This window comes from Mixophyes fleayi, chromosome 8, assembly GCF_038048845.1.
Source record: "Mixophyes fleayi isolate aMixFle1 chromosome 8, aMixFle1.hap1, whole genome shotgun sequence".
Taxonomy (NCBI): Eukaryota; Metazoa; Chordata; class Amphibia; order Anura; family Limnodynastidae; genus Mixophyes; species Mixophyes fleayi.
This window is the reverse complement of record NC_134409.1, coordinates 128709544-128732534: the sequence shown is the minus strand read 5'-3', so window position 1 is coordinate 128732534 and position 22991 is coordinate 128709544. Positions and strand designations below refer to the sequence as shown.

At 42.5% G+C, this 22991-nt stretch overlaps 1 protein-coding gene across 3 annotated transcripts in view; it reads right to left on the bottom strand.

Moving 5' to 3' along the window:
- Positions 1-2009: 2009 nt before the first annotated feature.
- PLXNB1 (plexin B1) overlaps positions 2010-22991 on the bottom strand; it is a 250287-nt gene continuing 229305 nt past the window's right edge. For 2 of the 3 annotated variants that reach the window (XM_075183465.1, XM_075183464.1), the window contains 19 exons: positions 22523-22700; positions 21781-22023; positions 20900-21076; positions 16067-16215; positions 15500-15600; positions 14780-14997; positions 14509-14687; positions 13191-13257; positions 12701-12847; positions 12431-12608; positions 10602-10705; positions 10365-10449; positions 9909-10075; positions 9585-9745; positions 8280-8427; positions 6823-6887; positions 6666-6741; positions 5467-5541; positions 2010-3676 (listed from right to left, as the gene is read on the bottom strand). In XM_075183465.1, the coding sequence (XP_075039566.1) occupies positions 3572-3676; positions 5467-5541; positions 6666-6741; positions 6823-6887; positions 8280-8427; positions 9585-9745; positions 9909-10075; positions 10365-10449; positions 10602-10705; positions 12431-12608; positions 12701-12847; positions 13191-13257; positions 14509-14687; positions 14780-14997; positions 15500-15600; positions 16067-16215; positions 20900-21076; positions 21781-22023; positions 22523-22700 (2623 nt within the window). In that variant the 3' untranslated portion in view covers positions 2010-3571. The remainder of the gene's footprint in view (positions 3677-5466; positions 5542-6665; positions 6742-6822; positions 6888-8279; positions 8428-9584; positions 9746-9908; positions 10076-10364; positions 10450-10601; positions 10706-12430; positions 12609-12700; positions 12848-13190; positions 13258-14508; positions 14688-14779; positions 14998-15499; positions 15601-16066; positions 16216-20899; positions 21077-21780; positions 22024-22522; positions 22701-22991) is intronic. The other variant, XM_075183466.1, reaches the window with a different exon arrangement.

Here is a 22991-nt window from a genome sequence, read left to right as displayed (position 1 = left end):
CACAATACGTACAATAACATTCTTCTGCAAGCCTTTCCAAACCTTGAGTAATAGTGTCATTCACAGGAGGTTGTATCTGTGGCCATATAAACAACTTGCATTGATCTCAATTTGCTCTGAGATAGTGATTCCCTTCACACGTCTAATCAAAGCTACCCCCTTCTGTTCATCACCCTTTCTCCTAATTTTCCCACATAATGGGGGTAGGAAAAGCTTTATTTTACTGCCAGATTTACATTAATTAAGAAGAATATGTTCTGAAAGCTGCTCCCAATCTTATCACAAGAGTGGCAGCCAACTTCCAAGTCACGTGACCTCTTCTACACAGTGCAGGGAGGTCACACGTCGTACCCGGAGGGGGGGGGGGGTTGGTATTAGGGTAGGGGGGCCCCACGCTGCAGGTTTGCCTGCTATAGTGCAGCCAGCCCTGGCTGGCAAAACCTAGTGCTGATAATAGTAACATTGGGGGGACCCCACGCTTTTTGTCCCCCCTGATTTTGGTAGTACCAGCCTAGGATGGCAGCACTAGTGTTTGTTAAGCTATGTACCCTTAATCTCAGTAATAAGTTAAAACAATACATGCAAACAAAGTGAGAGAAACATATACTAGTGTTACAAGCTATAACAAGCACCTCTGACAATAAAGCAGGAAGGGGGGGGGGGGGGGGGGGGCACATTACTGATTTAACCGAAAGTGATTCACATGTTAAATTAACTATACATATTCCTATACTAAATAGAAAAATAATGTTCATAGGCTCTGCAAACTCGATAGATAATACATGTATATAGCAGTCTATACATGTGTATGGAAACTGTTCTATAGGTAACTGTAACAAATATCTGATTGGTTGCTATCGGTGAAAACCGCTTCTTCTTCATGTGTGTATAGATTTCCATTGACCGACTGTCCTTATACTCTCACAGTGAGACTTGACCAAGAAGCCAAAAGTGGGTTTTGAACCTGGAGGTCTTGGAGGTCATTGTTGTGGATCCTTCTGCATTTGACTCTCCCAAGTTTGTGTTTTTAAGTGTATATGGAATATTGTGACAACATTGACTTTTAATTCACAAAATACAGGACTGGAACCCAGTTATATAATACAATAGTTCATTCTGAGGGTTGCGACTGAAATTGTAAATTGCATGTAAGAAAAGAGAGTGCATTATATAAATATTATTTCCAAATAATGTCATACCAGCAAATTCTGTCATTTCACAGGACAATATTAGGTTGAACAATTGCACTTCTATTATGCCAACAACACATCACTATTATAATAGTAATTATTATTATAATCGGGTATCAAATGACCTCATTGATTTCTTAAAAAATCAGAGCATTACACTGTTCACAGGACTAGACCAACCTATAGCCAATCAGAGCATTAGAATGTTCACAGGACTAGACCAACCTATAGCCAATTAGAGCATTAGAATGTTCACAGGACTAGACCAACCTATAGCCAATCAGAGCATTAGAATGTTCACAGGACTAGACCAACCTATAGCCAATTAGAGCATTAGAATGTTCACAGGACTAGACCAGCCTACGGCCAATCAGAGCAGTAGAATGTTCACAGGACTAGACCAACCTACAGCCAATCAGAGCAGTAGAATGTTCACAGGACTAGACCAACCTATAGCCAATCAGAGCATTAGAATGTTCACAGGACTAGACCAACCTACAGCCAATCAGAGCAGTAGAATGTTCACAGGACTAGACCAACCTATAGCCAATCAGAGCATTAGAACATTCACAGGACAAGAATAATCTGTAGCCAATCAGAACTTTATAATGTTAACAGGATGAAACAAATCTGCCAATCAGTGAGTGAACCCAGAGATAAAAATAAGGGAACTTAACCTGTATGATTCACAAATTGAGGGAAACCTTATCCATTGCATCTTTTGTCTGTCTGATAATATGACATTTTCCATAGAAATTAAGTACAGATATACATAATATAATTGTTTAAGACTAACAGGAAAACAATCAACAGACAAGCTTTTAGAACATATTAAAGTTTATTGAGTATTTTGTGTAAGATCTATTTTTCTTTTCTTATTAGATGTGTTTATTATTTTTTTTTTGAGTGTGTTGTGTTTTACATTCGCTTTGATGCAAACAATTGATCACTTCACAGATTTGTAGCTCTCTGAACATAATCTAACAAGTTATTAGGATCTCATAAGATTCACTTTCAAGTTTTATTTCTTTATTTATATTATGGTTAACCACAAATTCTAATTATTTAAGAAAGGCAGCACAAGTGAAAGCTGGGAGGCAGGAATGCATGAAAAACAAAACAAAAGACTAGTAAATAGAGAGATTAAAAACATCAACTGAAAAGAATGAAACGTAGGTGTTGTGAGTATCCCAGGCCGACGTGCTGTCTTAAAAAATAAATTACAATCCTCCTTTAGTATTTAAATATCTTCTTTCATAACTACCGTATTTACACATCCATTTCAGAGCAGCAAATTAGCCACAAGACGTGGGACCCTAGCGAAGAGCTTTGCGTCTCTCTAAGAGAAAAGGAATATTCTGAAACCAGTTCTACGTTAAAGTTCTCAATCAAACTAATAAATAAAGCATCTAGAATTGTTTAGTGCAGGGATGTACCATCTACAGTCCAATCAACGGCGTGGAGTTCCTTCTTCAACGCATTCAGAAAGGACTTCTGTTTTCTTTGAGTATCTGATTCAAGCGGCTCATATGAGTAGCAGATGAAATGTGGGTGGCTGGTTACGACTCCGAAAAAAAAAGGAAGACTGTTTTCTTTTTTTCCCTTTCGGAAAAGACGAACAATTCTCAAAGGCAAATAAAAATATGGCAACTATAAAATAATAAAATTAGAATTCTCATACAATTTGCATTAAAACTGTGTAAAAAAACAAAAATAAAAACGTAAGAGATCTAAATTGGAAAAAGGCAGGAATGAACCACTGGTTGAACTGGTGACTTTGTAAGTTAGTCAAATGTTCTTTTTTTATATGGAGATAGAAAGTATTGTTCTAGAAAGTATTGTGTGATGATCAGGACTGGAAAGACTTCTATCATTCCATTAGTTCGTACAATCGACAGAAGCAGAGAGCGCGGCTAAGGACAGTGTTCCTAGTGTTGGCGACTTAATAAAACCGTAAGACATGGAACGCACGTCTTCACCCGCAAGTTCACCAGTCCATTCTTAGAAGGCTTGTGAATAAAACATTCCACCTGGCAGCATCCTTTTGTCTCCCGCTATAAAACGTGATAGACTTGGCACATGGACCGATAAAACATCCTGCTCTATTGTAACCAGCAGGATTACGATGGGATCCCCATTTCTGGGATAAAAATCTTGTTTTTATCAAAGTTCATAGTGTAACAAAAAAATCCATATAAAAAAATATTTATTGATTGCCTGCGGTGCGAGCTCTCGGCCTGGTTGGACAGTCGGCCATATGAGGCTGTCTCCATCTCAGAGGCAGATACTAAAGTGTCTGCGATTTTATAAAAATCTTTCGGGGAGCTCCGGACGAGAACCCGTCGTGCTCAGTAGAAGGTAGACCGTCCATGGTTTGCTGGTCACAAGTCAGTGACTTTGTTCTCTACGGCGGCAGCGATCTGCTGCAGTCGGTACCCAAGCTGCATCTTCTGGGCTGTCGAGTCCTCTTCCAGTGCTGTAATGATCTGAAAGAGAGAGAACAAGAGGGTGTTACCCAGGATTCCGACTGATGTATTCGCAAACCTTAGTTTTACCAGCCTTTTCCATTTCGTATAAACGTTACCATTGTCTATATCATGTCTACCGACTTTTCATACTTCGTTGGGAGATCCTGGAGGGGAGGTGAAATGTGAGAATGGAAGGGGGTGGGGCACGGCCAGTCGCCTTATTTTGGTCCTGCCCCCGTGCAGCAATGTCAAGAAAAACATTCTGCCCACTTCACTAGGAAGTGGGAGATTTGCCAGCTCTCCCGGGAGACCTACCCAGAATTCGTGAGTCTTGGACATTCTGGGAGAGTGGGTGAGTCTGGGCTATACTTTTACAATGCCACCCCCCAATGGCATTCCATCTATCCTCTCCTCTGATAAACTCACATCCTTTGAGGTTTGAGATAAGCCCTAGTAAGGATAAAAGCTGCCTCCTAGGCAGCTGCCCAAAGGCTCAGATCAGCTGTTCTTAATGGACAACGAAATGAACATTGGAATTTTCAGAAATTAACCATGAAGGTAGAATACACTGCTTAGTGTTACCCTGCTGCGGAGCATAACACTATAGACAGCTGAAGCCCCTCCCACATCTTTAGGAAATTGTCCTAATGGAATCTGACACATGGCCAAAAAGTTAAGACTTCAGTCATTTCAGTTACTATGACATCATGAGTCAGACAAATCACATAGAGCATTTGCACAGGGCGTGTCTGCCGAGCTGTCAGTCACTCTCTGCCTCCTTATTAATAGAGGCCCCTCCCCCTAACATGGCTCCCTGCTGCAGAGGAGTGATGGAGCGTGGTGGATATATTTAGTTACATATAAACACTCCAGTTATTTCATGCATATTATTCTGCTTGGTAATACACAGATATATATATAGATAAAGCTGATAGACTAACTACACAGTGCTTAGGGTAAATGCAACAAATGGGTAAATCATTACAAACATAACAAATACATAAAAAAGGCAGAGCTAACAGAGAAATCTGCCATTCCTAGTGTAATGCAATTATCTGTGCTCTAGCCGAGAAAGAAGAGAGACCTGGGGGATGTCAGGGGCTGTAACGGAGATCTGTATTGCTGTTAGCAGAGGGTGAATGCATACACTCTGTCATTACAACAAAGTATTTATGGACATTAATAAGACATTAGCATTGGTCATTGTTACAGAGGATCAGAGACAAATGAAATGTCTAGGACAGCTGGGAAATAGGATACAAAAGACTCTCAATAGAACCCTGTGACTTCAGACACTTCTATAACATGAGCTCATCAGCTGCCTGATGCCACCTAGTGACTGATGGCAGCAATGACAGCTGCTAAGAGATCAAATGAGACCCCAGCATACACGGCAGACAGTATATTTACTATCTATAAATGTGATGCAATGTGACTGAGCTCAGCTGATTAAATAACTAATAAACATTGTTAACATAAATACTTTCAAATATTTCTGTTTACTAGGAGATGCATAATATACATATGGAGCAAAATTAGCATTTCTAGAGAGTAGGTGTCTAAATGCTTTATTGCGGAAGAAGTGTCACATGGGGAGGACTGGCACGTTTCATCCCGGGAAGATATGAAAGTAACAAAACATGCAGGTAGCCAGTGACCCTGGACAAGGTAGCCCATTATGGAATCGGCCAGCCCCTGGACCCCGCCAATGATCAGGAAATTTATTGCTAATTGCAGTGGAATTGAAACCTATTTATATCTATTATGTTCTTTTGGTACGTTTCTAAATAATGATTAAAGTCACTCACCTGATCATAATATTTATTAATATACTTGTAGAGTTCATGGAGGGCCACCAAGGAATTAAGTTCACCTGAGCAATTCTAAAAGAGAAATAATTAATATATAATTAGACAAAGCTCTGATTAGCGATTGACCACTGACCTTCATTATACCACATGCCTCATATTAATAATATAGCTTATTAATTCCCTGTGAACCAGTGACATCAGTAATAATGACCCAATGGAGTTACTAGATCCTAATGAAGTAATAGGTTGAACCTCCTTAATATAGGTTCAGCCAAGAAAACGGCTTCCAACATTATGTCTAGGTGACGGGTCCACCAAATATTTTTTTTTTTTAATGGGGAAACCCTAGATTACGAATCCTGCGCAATTGACCACCAACCAATCAGATCCATTATGACCCCAAAACTTTAAAGACACGTATAAATCAATATAAAATTGTTACTACAGATGTCTCTGTTAATCGGACACAACTGGCTCAAGGTTACATTACGGAATTACCTGTAATACATTGTATGTCCTGCTGCCCAGTGTGACTGTGGTTTTAATTATTGATTGTGCTGGTGTAACGTGCCTGTGGTTACCTGTGAGATTCTTACATATGTTGTGTCTTTAGTCAACCATCTGCCCTTGTAAGGCTTAATTTTGACAGCAACTTTTAACCCCGAGAGGAACTGTAACAATATCCGCCATATGGACTAAAGCGGAGAAAACAATGTTATTGCCGTCCATGTCAGATGTACTAGGTTACTCTACGTATGTGCTGATCAGTACACAGCTGAGACGGTGATAGAGACACAGAGAATTGTGTAGGGTGGATGTGTTGACGCCTTACGGTCTCTTATGATTTTATGTTGTATTTGTTATCCAAAAAAATGGACGTAAAACATTCTTTTGAATGAAAAGAGGAAAAAAAATAACCAGACAAGACTTGGCCAGTTTGAGTTTTGGACATCTTTAAAGATTCTTTCGCAACAATATATTTCTAATCACTTTTGTATGCTGCTTGATCTATTACCAGACACGTCTCCTCTGTTATGCTTCATGTTTAGGAGTTCTTGGTCTTTCTCCTATTTCTCCATTCCCAGCACAATTGTAACACATGAACTATTAACCGCAATGTGTAACGTTTTTCTAGTAAGAGTAGAGTGTGATTCTGGGTGACTATTTGTGAGTGTGCAAATCAAACGGTCCCCTACCCTGGACAGCTCCGCCAAAGCCGAATTCATTTCCTGGTCACTGGCCGATATGGTCTGTCGGATGTCGGCGTAATATCTACCAAATGAGAGAGTAAAAATCAGAATCCGGGAATTCACTCCACTGCAACAAAACTGAATTAAAGAATTTAGCAGTCACCTTTCCACCATCTGCTTGTACCGTGGGATGTCTCTGGCGTACAGCAACTTGTTGATGGGAGAATCCTGAAAAGGAAAATAAGATTAGAATGACACTAAACCCCAAACCTTTCACGTCAACACTGGATAGGTCTTCGTGTCCACAGCTAGCTACAAATCAGCAGTTACATGTCCGAACCCCTTTTGATTGTCAATCAAGACTGAAGAAACCCTTAAATGATATATGTAGTTTTGGACAAGTGCTGGGTTGGGTACGTTATTTCGAGTACCACTTAACCTGCGGGGTCCGCACATTGCCACATTAAATGAACACCTATCTAGGTCACACTGTTCAGTGACGCTCAAGTCAAGTGCCGGAGAGCTCCGTCTTCGCAATTACTTGCTGTCAGCATCATCCAGGCATCGGAACTCTGCACCTTCGCTTTTTAGGCAAGTCTGATTTATACATGTTATGCTGAGTTGAAAACAGCCGCAGATAGGTCTATAGAAGACGTATCTTTTCTGGGTGCTTTCTGCTGGTGCAAATGACTTTATTATATTAATAAAAAGGTGTGCACCCTCTCCCAAACAGCCTAACCAACCCTAGTGCTGTTTAGGGGGGAGCACAATTTTTTTTTATTTTAACATGAATTTATTTATATGCTTTACAGGGTAACTGATACACTTTAAATGTATCATGCACACCGGCCCACAAGGCAGATAAAGAGGTGTGTTTGTGCAATGTGCATAGTATTCTAAGTCGCTTGGAATCCTGTATAGATTACGGGATGCAATTTAGGTCCTGAAATGTATAGATGGCGTATATATTACAGTATATATTACAGTATAGAGCAGAGGGGGAAACTCTGCAACACCGTTCCCCATAACAAAGTCTGGGTAGGGGCCAAGTGATACAGCTGTAATCTCTAAAAAGAACTGACCATCTCCACCGGGCCCGTAGTAGCTGCAACAACTGCCCCCATGGCGGTCCCACCACTGGTATACAGTGTTGTATGAATGTGAATGTTAGTCTGTTTTTCCATAAGTACTTACAAACAGGCCACTGACACGGGCAAACGCAGGATTTGTAGAGGGTGGTTTCTACACCACGCTGCCAGTGGGCGTGATTATAATTTTAGACAGTGCTTGGCTGCTCTCCAACTCTTCCTATCCCTATAATATACATGGGCAATGCTGCGTGCACTACTGTTAGGTGCACACAGCTCTCTCTTTTCAAGCAGAGCCGTGTGAAGCGGGAGCAGGGTCCAGCCACCTCAATTATACAGTGCCCCAGGCTTGGAGGGGGGTTTCCAGGCACTAGTAAACACTCCCATTGGTTTGCCTATGACTGACAATTATTTTGAGAGCCTTAACAGTCAGTGAAAATATATAAGGATCCTGTCATACAAATAACCCTTTTCAGTTTTAGATACGATAATAATTGTTATTTATTTCCCCTCCGAGAGATCCGTCACTTACCCTTCCCAGCTTATGATCAGCAAGGGTGCAGGAGTCCATGAAGGTTTGAGCGATGACGGACAGCACAGCGTCCGCATTGTCAGAAGTCTGCACATCAAACACAAACTGCGGGTTTTTGATTATGTTGATCCAGAACCTTAAAGGCAAACTGAGAAGACGAAAAAGAATCTTACATCTTGTATCACAGAAATGCGTCAGCCGACCGAGAAATGCGTCAGAGACTCTTTTTCAGAGATCAATATAAAACACTGCGTATAAAGCCAACTTAGGTATTTTTGGCCAGCAACGGCTGCAAATGACCTTTGTTACCCTTTAATATACAGCGGCTTTCAGAAAATACTAACATACTTCTGGATCTGTCACCTCCCTTCTCATTTGCATACTACAACCATTGGACGTGGGTACAGAAGACCAATCTATAATATAAATGTCTAGTGGCGTGTGTTAGTCTGTCTGTGTGTGGAAAAAATAAAACCAAGCTGCAGCGCCACCTGCTAGGCGGAGTTATACACTGACCTACTAAATTCTTAGTGTGTGTGGGGAAAAAAATTCAGAAAGGGCTGAAATTTGGTATACGAAGATGTTTTTAATTTGTTAATTTAATTTGTTAATTGTTAAAAGTGTTTATAAAGATTAAAAAAATATATATATATTTCTTGAAGGAGAAGTGACAGTTGGGAGTGGTTGGTGGTTGCCGGGGGTGACAGTGGGGAGTGGTTGGTGGTTGCCGGGGGTGACAGGGGGGAGTGGTTGGTGGTTGAGGCCTGGGCTATGGCCCAAATGCATGACAAGAACCTTTTTAACACCTTAAGTAGCTTGATTTGAGTAGAATGCATGAGTATCATGCACGGGTTAACTTGTACTAAATGTATATCAGTAGTAAGCTAGTATTTCTGTAACAAATAATAAACATGTGATATGATAATTATACAATTAAATTAGAAAATGTTAATATGTAAATTTCAAAGAGCACCAGTCACCTACATACATGGGCAATAGAATTGTTTTGGGCTGTACAAATATTAATGGGACTGTAATTATGGACATTAGGAACCAGTACGATCACAAATTGGCTTAGTGATGTCCCTGGTTTCTTGTGAATGGACAGACGTGTTCTCATATATATTAGTTCAACCTAAAATAATGTCTGCCTCCACTGTGTGTTTGTGACGGGTAAACAAAGCCACGAGCTCAGGAAACAAAGAGCGTTTGCTGCAGCCCCATTCAATGCAGATTCTACGTTTACAACAATAGTCAAGTTTCTGTTTTCGTCTGTGCTGGAAAAATTACGGTGAGTTTGAGCACCTGTTGGTTTTCCAGATGTGAATGGTCTCGGGGTCGGTGATACCGTGGTTTGCCGCTTGGTCATCCAGAAGATCAAAGAAATATTTGACAGCGAGCGGTACAGGGCGACTGGTGCTGAGGATCACTTGGAACAGGTCGTCAACAAACTTCTGCAGCGTGCCCTGGAAAGGAAGTTAAATAAATACTTTTAGAATATGTTTTTTTTGTTTGCTGTGTAAAGACATCCACCATATACCTACAGCATGATCCTAAATCACAGACACTATTGTGTAGTACATTCCAGGATCTTGGAGTTACAGGAAGATTTCGAAGTCTTTCTCTCACCTTCATAGACAGCAGCCGTGTCAGGTAGATTTCTGGGATGGCTTTTGCTCTCTCCCGGTCACGTAAACTCCCCCTCCTGTGCTTGGGTAGCTCTGGCTCCTCCGTCGGTTTAACAAGGTGCCAAAGTTTTATCCCACCCTCATCAGCATCCTCCAGCATTGGGGTCTCTGTAAAAATAAGTATTACATTTATAGTTTTAACAGACAAAGTACAACATGCATGGTCGTCTGCAATGACACACGCGTGTATAGTGACGTCAAACACAAAAGTCCAATAAATAAAAGGAAACACAGTTTCTATGACCAGGGAGACGCTGACATCTTCAGATGGAGTGATGGGAAGGAAGAGCCTGGGCTGACTAGTGGAACCACCAAGCTGCCTTTGATGTGCTGAAAGCTGACTGTGTTCAGTCTAGAGCAGGAAAAGTCTTTTAATGACGTGAATACAGTGACTCACTCTCTCCGGGGATATAATCATGGTTTTCCGGGTGGATGTGCTTGCTCAGCCGAGGGACCAAGGCTACCGTGGCAGCATCGGGAACCTGTAGAAAGTGAGTCATTAATAGAAAGTCTCCAAATCCATCTTATATCATTATGTTTTCTAGATGTTCTCCTACTTATACCACACAAGTTACTTGTTCCAGTCCTCAAAGGAGAAGACAAATGGACAAGTCCCTTTCCATACCCCACTCACCTTGTAGTGCTGCAATGTGTTTATTCTCTTCCACGATCCCTGCACCACCGACGTTAGATCTTCATCAGAAAGGATAAGGTGTCCGGCCAGCCCTGACCTCCATTCTGCCAATATCAAATCAATAAACATCTGTATGAGAAATGTTATCGATTGTTGAATTCTGTAACATCCTGAAATGCAGCCGAATGAGTCACAGCCAATCAGAGAGCGGCTCAGGGAAGAATAGATATAACGTATCCTCTGCTGTACAGCAGTCAAAACAATGGACAACCCCTGTCTGGACAATGTTGCGGCACGGACCGCTGGTAGGAATTAAGGGTAAATATATCAAGCTGAGAGTTTCTGGCGGGTTTGAAAAGTGGAGATGTTGCCTATAGCAACCAATCAGATTCTAGCTGTCATTTTGTAGAATGTACTAAATAAATGATAACCAGAATCTGATTGGTTGCTATAGGCAACATCTCCACTTTTCAAACCAACTGGAAACTCTCAGCTTGATACATTTACCCCCTTAGTCTTAATGTCCCTTTCTAAGATAAAACACGCCCTGAGGATTGGAACTTGCTACCCTCCCATCTCCTCCTGCCCATCTGGTTTTGTTTTCTGATAAGAACATCAGGAATGTTCTTCTATATTTTAATGGAAGTCGCTATATGTTTATTTCCTCCTCAACAAAGACAGATTAAACAAAAAAATAAATAACGATGGACAAACTTGCCGACCCCTCCACTAAGCTCTCTGTCACTCCCAGTAATAAATGATGTCACCATTAGGCTGGTGAACGTAGGGTAATTATAATCAATAGGATTCATCCCTCATACCTGTTTACATGCTTTTACTAGAGTAAATAAACTTTGGGCAAGCAGGATTTTTGACACCAGTGTGTAAGGAGCCTAAAAAAAACTACAAATCCCTCAATAATTAATTATGCTGCATAGAACCATTCTCTAATGTCCTTAATAAATCATTTAAAATATGTTACTTTACTAATTAACTTCCCAATATGCCCTGTCCAGACATCCACCTACACAGATTCATTACTGCGTATCTGATTTACAATGATTTGTTTTTATTTTTTTCGTGTAAATAATAAAATAATAAATGTTAATGCATTAAAAACTCATTAAAGAACAACCTAAAAAGTTCATGACCAGAAATAGATAGATAGAAAAACAACGTTGCATTTCATTTGGCTTCTCAGTGAAGCTATACACATTGCTATGTACAGCAATCGGGGGTCAGGAACTGTAACTAGCTACTTCCATGGAACCTGAGCTATCCGGGGAGCACAGTGGCTCAGTGGTTAGCACTTCTGCCTCACAGCACTGGGGTCATGAGTTCAATTCCTGACCATGGCCTTATCTGTGAGGAGTTTGTATGTACACTCCGTGTTTGCATGGGTTTCCTCCCACACTCCAAAAACATACTAATAGGTTAATTGGCTGCTATCAAATTGACCCTAGTACCTCGCTCTCTCTTTGTGTGTATATGTGTGTGTGTGTATATTAGGGAATTTAGACTGTAAGCTCCAATGGGGCAGGGACTGATGTGAATGAGTTCTCTGTACAGCGCTGCGGAATTAGTGGCGCTATATAAATAGCTGATGATGATAACCAGATTCCGGTATTGCAGCCAACCCAGCCAGCATAATGATCTGTGATTCATGCACAAATCCCATTCACTGTGGATGTTTATGTAACGATGATGACCAGTAAGGAGTTAATCTTTATTTATAGCAGCTAATGAGAGTTAAAGAGCCATCATTGCGTTCCACCGAATCGCTGACGACCACGGTGACCAGAGGGCTGAACGAATGCAGTCAGACTCACCCAGGTCCAGGCTCTCTGGGCTGGGGCGAAGGCAGCAAGGCGTTCCCTTATAAACTTGGTCCAGGATCTTCTCTTTCACTTGAGTGATGGTGTCACAGTCCAGCAACTTCACCGGCACCCCCTGCCCGTCCTCCTCTACAGCACCCCCAGTGGTGGCTTGAGTTACTGCATTCAGCGTCTGCAGAGAGCAAAGCCGTGAGGGGTGGTATCAAATCAGAGCTGCAATACCCATGTCGTGATATAAAGAAATATAAAGAACGACGTCCTCACCAGAGTTTTGTACTCCACGTCATCTCTCAGCAGGCGGTTATCATTCAGTGTGTACTTGGCTTTTCCGGTCACACAATCCACCGGTCCTTTGTCCACTTGATGTTTAATACCTCGGAACAACATATAGAGCGGCTCTCCAGCCGAGTCCTAAAATTATAACACATTAAAGGAGAATGATGAAAAATCATTTAGCAATATAATCCCTAACCAGTAAGTCCCACCCACCCCGTGCACTAACCCTTCTTCAAATCAACTCTTGTGTGCAGAGCCGTCTGGTGTTGTTCTGTGACAACACCAGACATAGCTCTGCTGTTGTTGTAGCAGAACCCAGGGAGCCGCAGCTTATATGCTGTGTTTATCCAATACCCCACTGCTGACTCTCAGCGGCAGGAAAGGTTACGGCTACTGCTGGGAACACACACTGCGATACTGCGATGACTGAGGCAGTTCTCGTGTGCTGGATCGTTACCCTGTATTTACTCAAACATACCCTGACGAAGGAGTAAAGACAGATGGACATCCAGTTGGTCAGCAGCTTCTCCACTACGGTTTCTGTCCTAAAAAGACATGAACATGGAAATTAAACTTCTACCATGACGCTGGAACAAAAATAAGAAATATGCCATGTTTGTCCTATTCACCACTAGGTTTTAAAAAAAAATTCTATAAATGTTCAAGAAATCATATGGGCCCGTACTTCTCTCTCTCTCTCTCTCTCTCTCTCGTGCTCTCTCTCTCTCTTTTTCCATCTCTCTCTCTCTCCATCTCTCCCTCTCGTTTTCCTCTCTCTCTCTCTTTCCATCTCTTTGTCTCGCTCTCTCTCATTTTCTTGCTCTCTGTTTCCCTCTCTCCCTTTATTTCTCTCTCTACTCTCTCTCTCTCTACTCTTTCTCTCTACTCTTACACTCTCTCCACTCTCCCTCTCCTCTCTCTCTCCCTCTCCTCTCTCTCTACTCTCCCTCTCCTCTCTCTCCCCTCTCCTCTCTCTCCACTCTCCCTCTCCTCTCTCTCTCCCTCTCCTCTCTCTCTCCCTCTCCTCTCTCTCCCTCCTCTCTCTCCACTCTCTCTCTCTACGCTCCTCTCTCTCTACGCTCCCTCTCCTCTCTCCCCCTCCCTCTCCTCTCTCTCCCTCCCTCTCCTCTCTCTCCCTCCCTCTCCTCTCTCTTCCTCCCTCTCCTCTCTCTCCCTCCCTCTCCTCTCTCTCCCTCCCTCTCCTCTCTCTCCCTCGATATTATCGGCACAATTACATTGAAGATTATGATTATTATGTATAACGATGCTATAATTAGATTTAGGTTTTGATCTTGTCTACAATTGTGAAATACAATATACCAGGAATAAGAGATTATTGGGTGCATTTTATGGTACCGTTTAAAATACCCTTTTCAACGTGCACCCATCACCTACATTAATGACAAGTTTGTGATGTATATCCCACCTCAGTAAGATTGATGGGGAAGCACTGGGAAGAAATAAAATTATTGTGTAGAAGAGAGAGAGGGCAAACAATGGAATTGTATTAAATGGTGGAGAATTAATAGCACCACTAATTCTGGAATCATATTATACAGTCATCCATTAATATAAGAAATATAAAAATATACAGTTAGATTCACTTTAATATCACTAGAACATACCAGTTTAGTGTGTGATTTGGAGCTCTTGTGAGGTCTAAAGATAAAATTAATTATTTTTTCACCACTAATTTCTCATTGAAGAAGTTGCTTCTATAACATTTTCACCCTAAAAACTAGGAATCAATTACTAGAAGACCCTACATGGTCTCTAGGAACTACTGCAATCCTCACCTCCTCAACATCAGCTTTGGGTTCTTGAGAACGTACTGTTCTACTAGATCATTTAGGAGGGTCTTCAAGATATCGGTGAAATACTCCAGCTTCCCGTGAAGAGATACAGTAAGGAGCGAGGCCACATAAGCTCTGTCCCTCGCCGAGAAGGTGCGTTGGCTCTCCAGCGTGTGGATAAACTGGGACGGTGGAGAGAGATCAGATCATCAGAGGACAACATTTACATTACATCATCCATGCTCTCAGTTAGGGGAACCCTTGGGGTACGTACTTTGGTGAGAAAGAGCTTGCTGTTGAGGAGGTTTGATAGCTGGACCAAGCCCTGCTCCACAGTCTGTCTCCGGCCCTCTGGGACATCCAGGTCCCTATGCAAAGGAGATTCCCGGTGACCGGGGAAGAAGATCCTTTCGGCGTAGGATTTGTAATCCAGGAATGGTATGCCCGTACCGACCAAATCACTGGTGAGATCCATCATTTCTGTCATGAGGTCTGTGGAGATTAAACAGGAAATGAGAACATCCTACTGTATCTGAGGAATGAGACACCACCAAGAATGGAAATAAAAAGGTTGGAGATCTCAGGATTATTTATGTATTAGACCATATTAAGACAACCACATGACACAGGGCTACAATTATGGAGACTTCTCCAATCTTTGTTCTCACGTTTTCCTAATGGACAAAGGATAGCTAAATATGTTGTATGCAAAGTGGAAGTAAGTCTGGTAAATCGAGCGACTGCATTATCATGTCTCCAGGAAGTGGCCATGCACTTTGAAATGCATTCGGTGAACAATTAGGTGTGTTGGTGCAAATTAAACAGCGGTGTAGGTCGGCATTTGTTGTGGTTTGTTAATGGTCCTAATGAAAGGACGTGTCTAATTGGCTGCTGTGGTTTAGCCCCAAATTTTGCACCTAAATGCAATGCTAGTGAATGATCTCGCATTTCATGACCACTGGGAAAGCCTTGGCCAAGACGTGAAGATATTTACCGGTGAATTCCTTCTTGCAGCGATCCCGGACGCTGGTTTCAAGGTTTTCCAGCTGAATTTGAACTTTCTTGTAATCCCTCAAAGCCTGTTTGCTTTTCCTCCTGAAAGACATTACACACAGAGCCCTTACAGTTCATCCTAGCGGTGTAGACAACATTCAGCTGGTGTCAATTTTGAGTTATGTAAGAATATATTCTGAATACCATTTATTTATTGCTGACTATAATTTCTTTACTGCAGGTCAGGTGCATATATACGTAACACAACCATTCACTACAGAGAGATATCCTGCATCCTATCCTGTCCACTATGTTTTGACCGGACCAAAATGTGATGAAAAAGAATAAATTCTATTAAGTCTAATAATTTCAGGTTAGGTTTTGTGTAGTGCCCAGACACCAAACTAATAAACTGTAATATTTAGCATTTTATTTACTTCCACCAAAAGATGAATTTCCATCTGGAGGTACATTGCGTCTCACCATACACAAGTACACTACAGAATCTCTAGTGTGGTAAGCGCTTTGGCTTGTGGAGTCTGTATTTATAAGGGATCTGGATACGTACCTGTAAATTAAGACAATGATGAGGACTATGAGAGCCACAAAGGAGGCTCCGACTCCCAGGCTGATCTGAGCTTCTAGGGGGAAGTTCAGCTGGCTCTCAGTGTCATACTGCACTTTACCCAGGACTAGATGGATTCCTCCTATCTGCACCTAGAAAAACAGACAGGCCACAAGGGGTTAGATGTCCACAGGAACAACACGTTAAAGCAGGCCTGTCCAACCTGCTGCCCTCCAGGTGTTGTGAAACTACAAGCCCCAGCATGCTTTGCCAGTAGACAACCAGTTGATAGCTGGAAGGGCATGCTGGGACTTGTAGTTTTACAACACCTGGAGGGCCGCAGGTTGGCCAGGCCTGCGTTAAGCCATTGTACTTCTTACCGAAAAATAGTCCGGATTTATAATGGACACTTTGTATTATCCATCCCGGTGGTAATCGTTTTTACAATTACCACAATAACGACACCGAGAAGTCCTCCAATTAAAAGAAGAAACGATGTGAAGAAAAGTAGACTTACTGTATACCGAAGTTGCAGATGTCCGATTGGCACAGGATTCTGACCGCAAGTGAGTCCAACTACTGAGGTGTCCGTCAGGAGCCTTTAACATCAGAGCGACTTGTATTCCTTTTAATTTAAAGCGGCAATGTCTGGTTAAGTGTTTCAACACTTAACCTGCGGAGTATGACATTGCCGCTTTAAATTAAAAGGAATACAAGTCGCTCTGATGTTAAAGGCTCCTGACGGACACCTCAGTAGTTGGACTCACTTGCGGTCAGAATCCTGCGCCAATCGGACATCTGCAACTTCGGTATACAGGTAAGTCTGCTTTCCTTGACATCGTATTTTTACAGATTCGTCTTTTATTTGGAGAAGTTCTCGGTGTCGGAATATTCCGCACCGAAAAACGTGTACCCCACCCATCCAGCCAACATTATTTAAGTTATGTTGAAGACAGTCTGATCAAAGGAACAGTCGAGAGTCATGAACGTTACCTACATTTGTCTAAGTACTTTAGCAGCATTAAGTCTACATGGATCAAGGTCTGTTGGATGTTGCTGTATATATGGACCTGTTGTCGTCTAATCAAATCACACCTTAGATTAACTTTTACACATCGATTAAAGATTTATCTGAGCCACTAAAAATATACCAAGGCTTCCCGTAATATGACAAAAATATACATAATGTAAAATCTGTATTGTTACGGTTGTGAAGATGTTTCACAGGGTATACAACATTGTCATCTATCTCATAGCAGGTTATTGTCCTACCCATGTTTAGTATCCTGCCATCACACATTTAGGCTCCCTCCCCCTCCTATTGACTAAGCGCCCTCTTCTCTTAAACTCCAATATAGCTTACCACCTCTCCCAAAACATATCTAATGCCTATTCTGTACTATACTCCCCTCCCTCTTTATTTTACTTTCCCTCCTGTACCCTCCCTCCCAAAATTATGATTGTATGATGTTACGGTTTGTTCAAAAAATGTTTTCATCTTTCCAACAAAATATGGACCTTGTACATGTAGTTCTTATTTCCTGTATTCCATGTATTTACTATATGTGTCCTTTCACATGAAAAGTTTAAAAAAAAACAACTATTATCCTCAAAGTTACTGAGACCGGGGTGATATCTCTTTGATGCTACTAGCACTAGGAAGGACAGGGGGGGGGGGGGTGGAGGAAACCAAAAGAATAAAACAAGAACAATATGTAAAAATAAGCATTTTAGAAGGAACGCATACAGGATACATAAGATGTTAATGTATAGTTATGGTGACACAGGAATGCCGGGGATTACTGAGCCTGAGATAACATGCTGACAGCTGTAGCAAGTTCATTCTTCCTTGTTAACAAGACTGATTGACAGCTGTCTTCAGTTCTACAAGTTGTTCTGCGGAATGTGCCAATGTACGTGACAGTATCAGCTAGTAAGAGCTATGCTGCTTCATATAATAATAATAAACAACATGACCATGGCCTTATCTGTGTGGAGTTTGTTTGTTCTCCCCGTGTTTGCGTGGGTTTCCTCCGGGTGCTCCGGTTTCCTCTCACACTCCAAAAACATACTGGTAGGTTAATTGGCTGCTATCAAAAATTGACCCCAGTCTCTCTCTCTGTATGTATGTTAGGGAATTTAGACTGTAAGCTCCAATGGGGCAGGGACTGATGTGAGTGAGTTCTCTGTACAGCGCTGCGGAATCAGTGGCGCTATATAAATAAATGATGATGATGATGATGAACAGTGTAAAGGTTCATAGAGGCAGTTTCACACCAAGCCAAAAAGCTATGAGCAAAGTCGTTATAAGACTTACTGGTACAGACAGTAGGACATAATGTCCTACTGTGGTTAGCACTTCTGCCTTACAGCACTGGGGTCATGAGTTCAATTCCCGACCATGGCCTTATCTGTGTGGAGTTTGTATGTTCTCCCCGTCTTTGCGTGGGTTTCCTCTGGGTGCTCAGGTTTCCTCCCACACTTCAAAAACATACTGGTAGGTTAACTGGCTGCTAACAAAATTGACCCTAGTCTGTCTCTCTCTGTCTGTGTGTGTGTGTGTGTGTGTGTGTATGCAGGGCCGCCGAGAGGGGGGGGGAGCGGGTACTAATTACCCGGGCCCGGCATGTCAGGGGGCCCGGCCCGGGCCCTTGCGCTGCTGATTTTTTTTAATTTTCAAATATTTTTTTTCAAAACGTTTTTTTTCCTTTTCTTTTTTTTTTTTTTTTTTTTTTTTGGCAGGGGGGGGGGGGGGGGGGGGCTCGGTCGTTGGTGGGGGGAGCAGGCTAGTTTAAAAAAAAAACAAAACATACTCACCTGATCGCGGAGCCGGCATCCCTCCTCTCTGCTGCTCTGTGCTCTATTCAGACTGTCTGAATGCTGGGTGTGATGTCATCATGTCATGCCCAGCATTCAGTCAGTCTGGAGCAATGGAGCACAGAGCAGCAGAGAAGACCAAGAGAGGAGAAAAGGTAAGTGAAGGGAGGAAAATGAGGGGGGCACAAAGGGGTTAAAAAACGGGGGGGCAGCATGACAGAGGGGTTAAAAAATAAGGGGGAGCACAGAGGGGTTAAAAAACGGGAAAGCAGCATGTCAAAGGGGTTAAAAACGGGAAAGCAGCATTTTAAAGGGGTTAAAAACGGGGAAGCAGCATGTCAGAGGGGTTAAAAACGGGGAAGCAGCATGTCAGAGGGGTTAAAAACGGGAAAGCAGCATGTCAGAGGGGTTAAAAAATTAGGGGGAGCACAGAGGGGTTAAAAAACGGGAAAGCAGCATGTCAAAGGGGTTAAAAACGGGGAAGCAGCATGTCAGAGGGGTTAAAAAATGAGGGGGAGCACAGAGGGGTTAAAAAATGGGAAAGCAGCATGTCAGAGGGGTTAAAAAATGAGGGGGAGCACAGAGGGGTTAAAAAACGGGGAAGCAGCATGTCAGAGGGGTTAAAAAATGAGGGGGAGCACAGAGGGGTTAAAAAACGGGAAAGCAGCATGTCAGAGGGGTTAAAAAATGAGGGGGAGCACAGAGGGGTTAAAAAACGGGGAAGCAGCATGTCAGAGGGGTTAAAAAATGAGGGGGAGCACAGAGGGGTTAAAAAACGGGGAAGCAGCATGTCAGAGGGGTTAAAAAATGAGTGGGGGCACAGAGGGGTTAAAAAATGGGAAAGCAGCATGTCAGAGGGGTTAAAAATTGAGGGGGAGCACAGAGGGGTTAAAAAATGGGAAAGCAGCATGTCAGAGGGGTTAAAAACGGGGGGGGGCAGCATGACAGAGGGGGTGAAAAAATGAGAGGGGCACAGATGGGTTAAAAAACGGGGCAGTATGGCACAGTGGGGTTAATAAACAGGGGTCAGCATGGCACAGTGGGGTTAAAAAATGGTGGGCAGCATGGCACAGTGGGGTTACAAAGGGGGGGGAGGCATGGCACAGTGGGATTGAAAAAGGGGGGGAGCAGCATAGTATAGTCTGATGAAGGGGAGCCAGATGAAGGGGGCAAAAACAGCATGGAAGGCACAGTGTGATCATAAGGCATGGCGATGATGAAGGGGCACATTATTGTAATATTGGAGCTGGAGGAAGGCCTAATTATTAATCGTGGATGGTATTGATTTAACGCCAGGGTTGTTTGGAATTATCTAAATGTAGCTATTTTTTTCCAAATAGGGCCCCCAGCATTCCAGGATCCAGACAAGCCGCAACTAAAGAAACATGCAGCCACAGGTGGAGAAAGTGAGAAGAACAGGTAGGAGAGAGCAGGACAGTATGTGAAATGTTGTGATTCTAGTAGGGACAATACCAATTTTTGGTGAATGTTGTGCCCAATGTAAGGTGTAGGCCAAGACTGAACTGTTTGTGTACACACTGCATTGTTTGTATACTACACTGTGGTGGTAGATGTCCTGAAAGTCAGGAGTGCTTGAACATATGTGACGCTCCGGCGAATTGAGAGCCTAGTGGTTTTTATGTTAGCCACGCCCCAATGGCACGTTTGCCACGCCCCAAAATGCATGACCACACCTCCCAAAATTTTTGCACCGCCGTTTGGCTAGCTACGCCCCTGAATGCATGACCATACACCTAAATTTTTTTGCGCCGCCGTAAGGCGGCACAAAATTTTTTTGGGGCTTATTTGACTATGAGGGGGGGCCCCATGAATTTGTTGTACCCGGGCCCTGAATTCTTCTTGGCAGCCCTGTGTGTATGTTAGGTAATTTAGACTGTAAGACCCAATGGGGCAGGGACTGATGTGAGTGAGTTCTCTGTACAGCGCTGCGGAATTAGTGGCGCTATATAAATAAATGGTAGTAATAATAATTATAGCGCAATCTGCACGTGGTCTTACTGTAAACTCCGGCAGAGAGTCCACTCCTTCTCTCTTGGACGGGTAACGAGGGGCCGGCTGCTTCTCTGGGGGTTCACAATAAAGATGGTTATTTGTGAGGGTCTTCACCGTGCACAGCCCCTCCCCGATCATGGCAACCATCTCTTCTTTGGTAATAGCTTGGTCTAGATTCTCTCCCTGAGGACAAAACAGAATGTCAGCTTCCTGCAGCCTTCATTACACCTCAATGCTGTGCTGCTTATATGCAAAATCAATGACCACATTGTTACACACCAACAAACTAAAACATTAAAGAGAATATATACTATATTTATATTATGGATTTTTTTGTATAATTTTCTATAAATTGTCAGTACAACTCATAAACATAACTCATTATGTCATTCAAATATGTTGCTCGACTCAATGAAGTTAATATATTGTCTTGTGTATATCCACCTGTTGCTAAATACATTACTTTCCTAGCCTGCTATGTGTTCAGCCATGCTGTTATATATTATAGGGTACTGTATTGTGTTGCCATGGCAACCCATATACAGTTGGTCTGTGGATACAAATGTATCCAGTGCAGAGTACAGAAGAGCTGTGTGGTAACCGAGGGCAACGGAAATAAACAATCTGCCTGGTGATATCAAGACTGGGCTTAAAGTACAGAAGGGAACTATAAAGAAAGAGCAATGTATTTAGTAAAAGTTGCAGTAGGGCATTTGCAAATTAAGTAAAGTCAGCTTGCTTGTGTTTTCAAGACATTATGGGGCCACAAGCAAAATCATTAGAGGGCCACATAAGTCACCACACCGGGCCTCAATGTTTTCTCAAGTAGAAATAATTAGCAGTTAACACAGACTGTCCTTGATATGAATGTCTGTGAGTACTCTTACCTCTACAGAGATAACACTGCCAGGCTTGTGCCGATACGGCTTGGCAGGATCCTCGGCATTGAGATGTCTTAGCACCGGGTCTGGTACATAGGTGAACGGAGTGTTGTTGATGACGGTGAAATTAAAATGAAGATTATCCAGGATGAACTCCACGTCGACTCTGGGGTTCCAATGTGAAGGGTTAATGGCCGGGGTCTCACACAGCAGCAAGAAGGATGAATTTAACAGGCAAAGCTTTTCAACCTGCAGCGGGGAGGGGGGGAAGGACAGAATATTCGGTCACCTTACCTCCAAAGTCACACACACTGTAATCGTGTACAGTTACAAAGTATTTTGTCCGTGATGCAGTATTGCTAAGGTTTATAGGCACTGGATAACACAGAATGGCTGCAGTGTTACCCAGTAAGTCTTATGTTCATGAACAAACTAGCTGCATTGTCAGACTGGAATTGCAGCAATACGACAGCATAAAAAGGTTTCTGTGGCTTCTCTGTTCATTAGTCATAAAAAGATACACAATGGCTTCAGTTTTACTATCTAAGATAACACAAAATGGTAATCATTTCAGCATCAGCTGTAAGATAACACAAAATGATCATTAATGTCCACTAAAGGTGACGCTCTCCTTTAATGAGCTCTTACTGAAGGCCAATGTCAGTTACGCAAGCTGTAATATTGGATACAATACATAAGCAACCACTAGCGACAAACAATCCTCAAGGAAACTAAGAACGGATAGTACCGGCACCTGCTGTACACTGCAGAACGAGCGCCGGAGGCATCCCGTCTCAGGGACTATACGGCGCTTCCTCCCAAGACCGCGTCTCCGTCTCCTTTCTATGGACGACACAGTCACCCGGATCTTCGGGGCTTCAACTACATCCAGATTTTGTCCGTAAACCAAAATCACGCGTCCTCCGCTAGATTGGAGAAGAAAGATCAGTGAGAAATGGACATTAAGAACTAGTTTAGTTTATAATCTCTCCACTTTGCACTGTGTGTTGGCGCGAGGGATGTCCTGACTATATAACTGACCCAGAGATGATAAATTAAATCTGTCACTTCTGAAGGTGTTGTGGTTTGTTGGCTAAGTAGACCGATGAGCGATCGATGACGGGAAACCATTACAACTGAAACGGGAGAGATGGGAGCTGCTGTCGGAAGATCGTCACATCTGAACCCATATCAGACCGTCACCCGACTACACTACA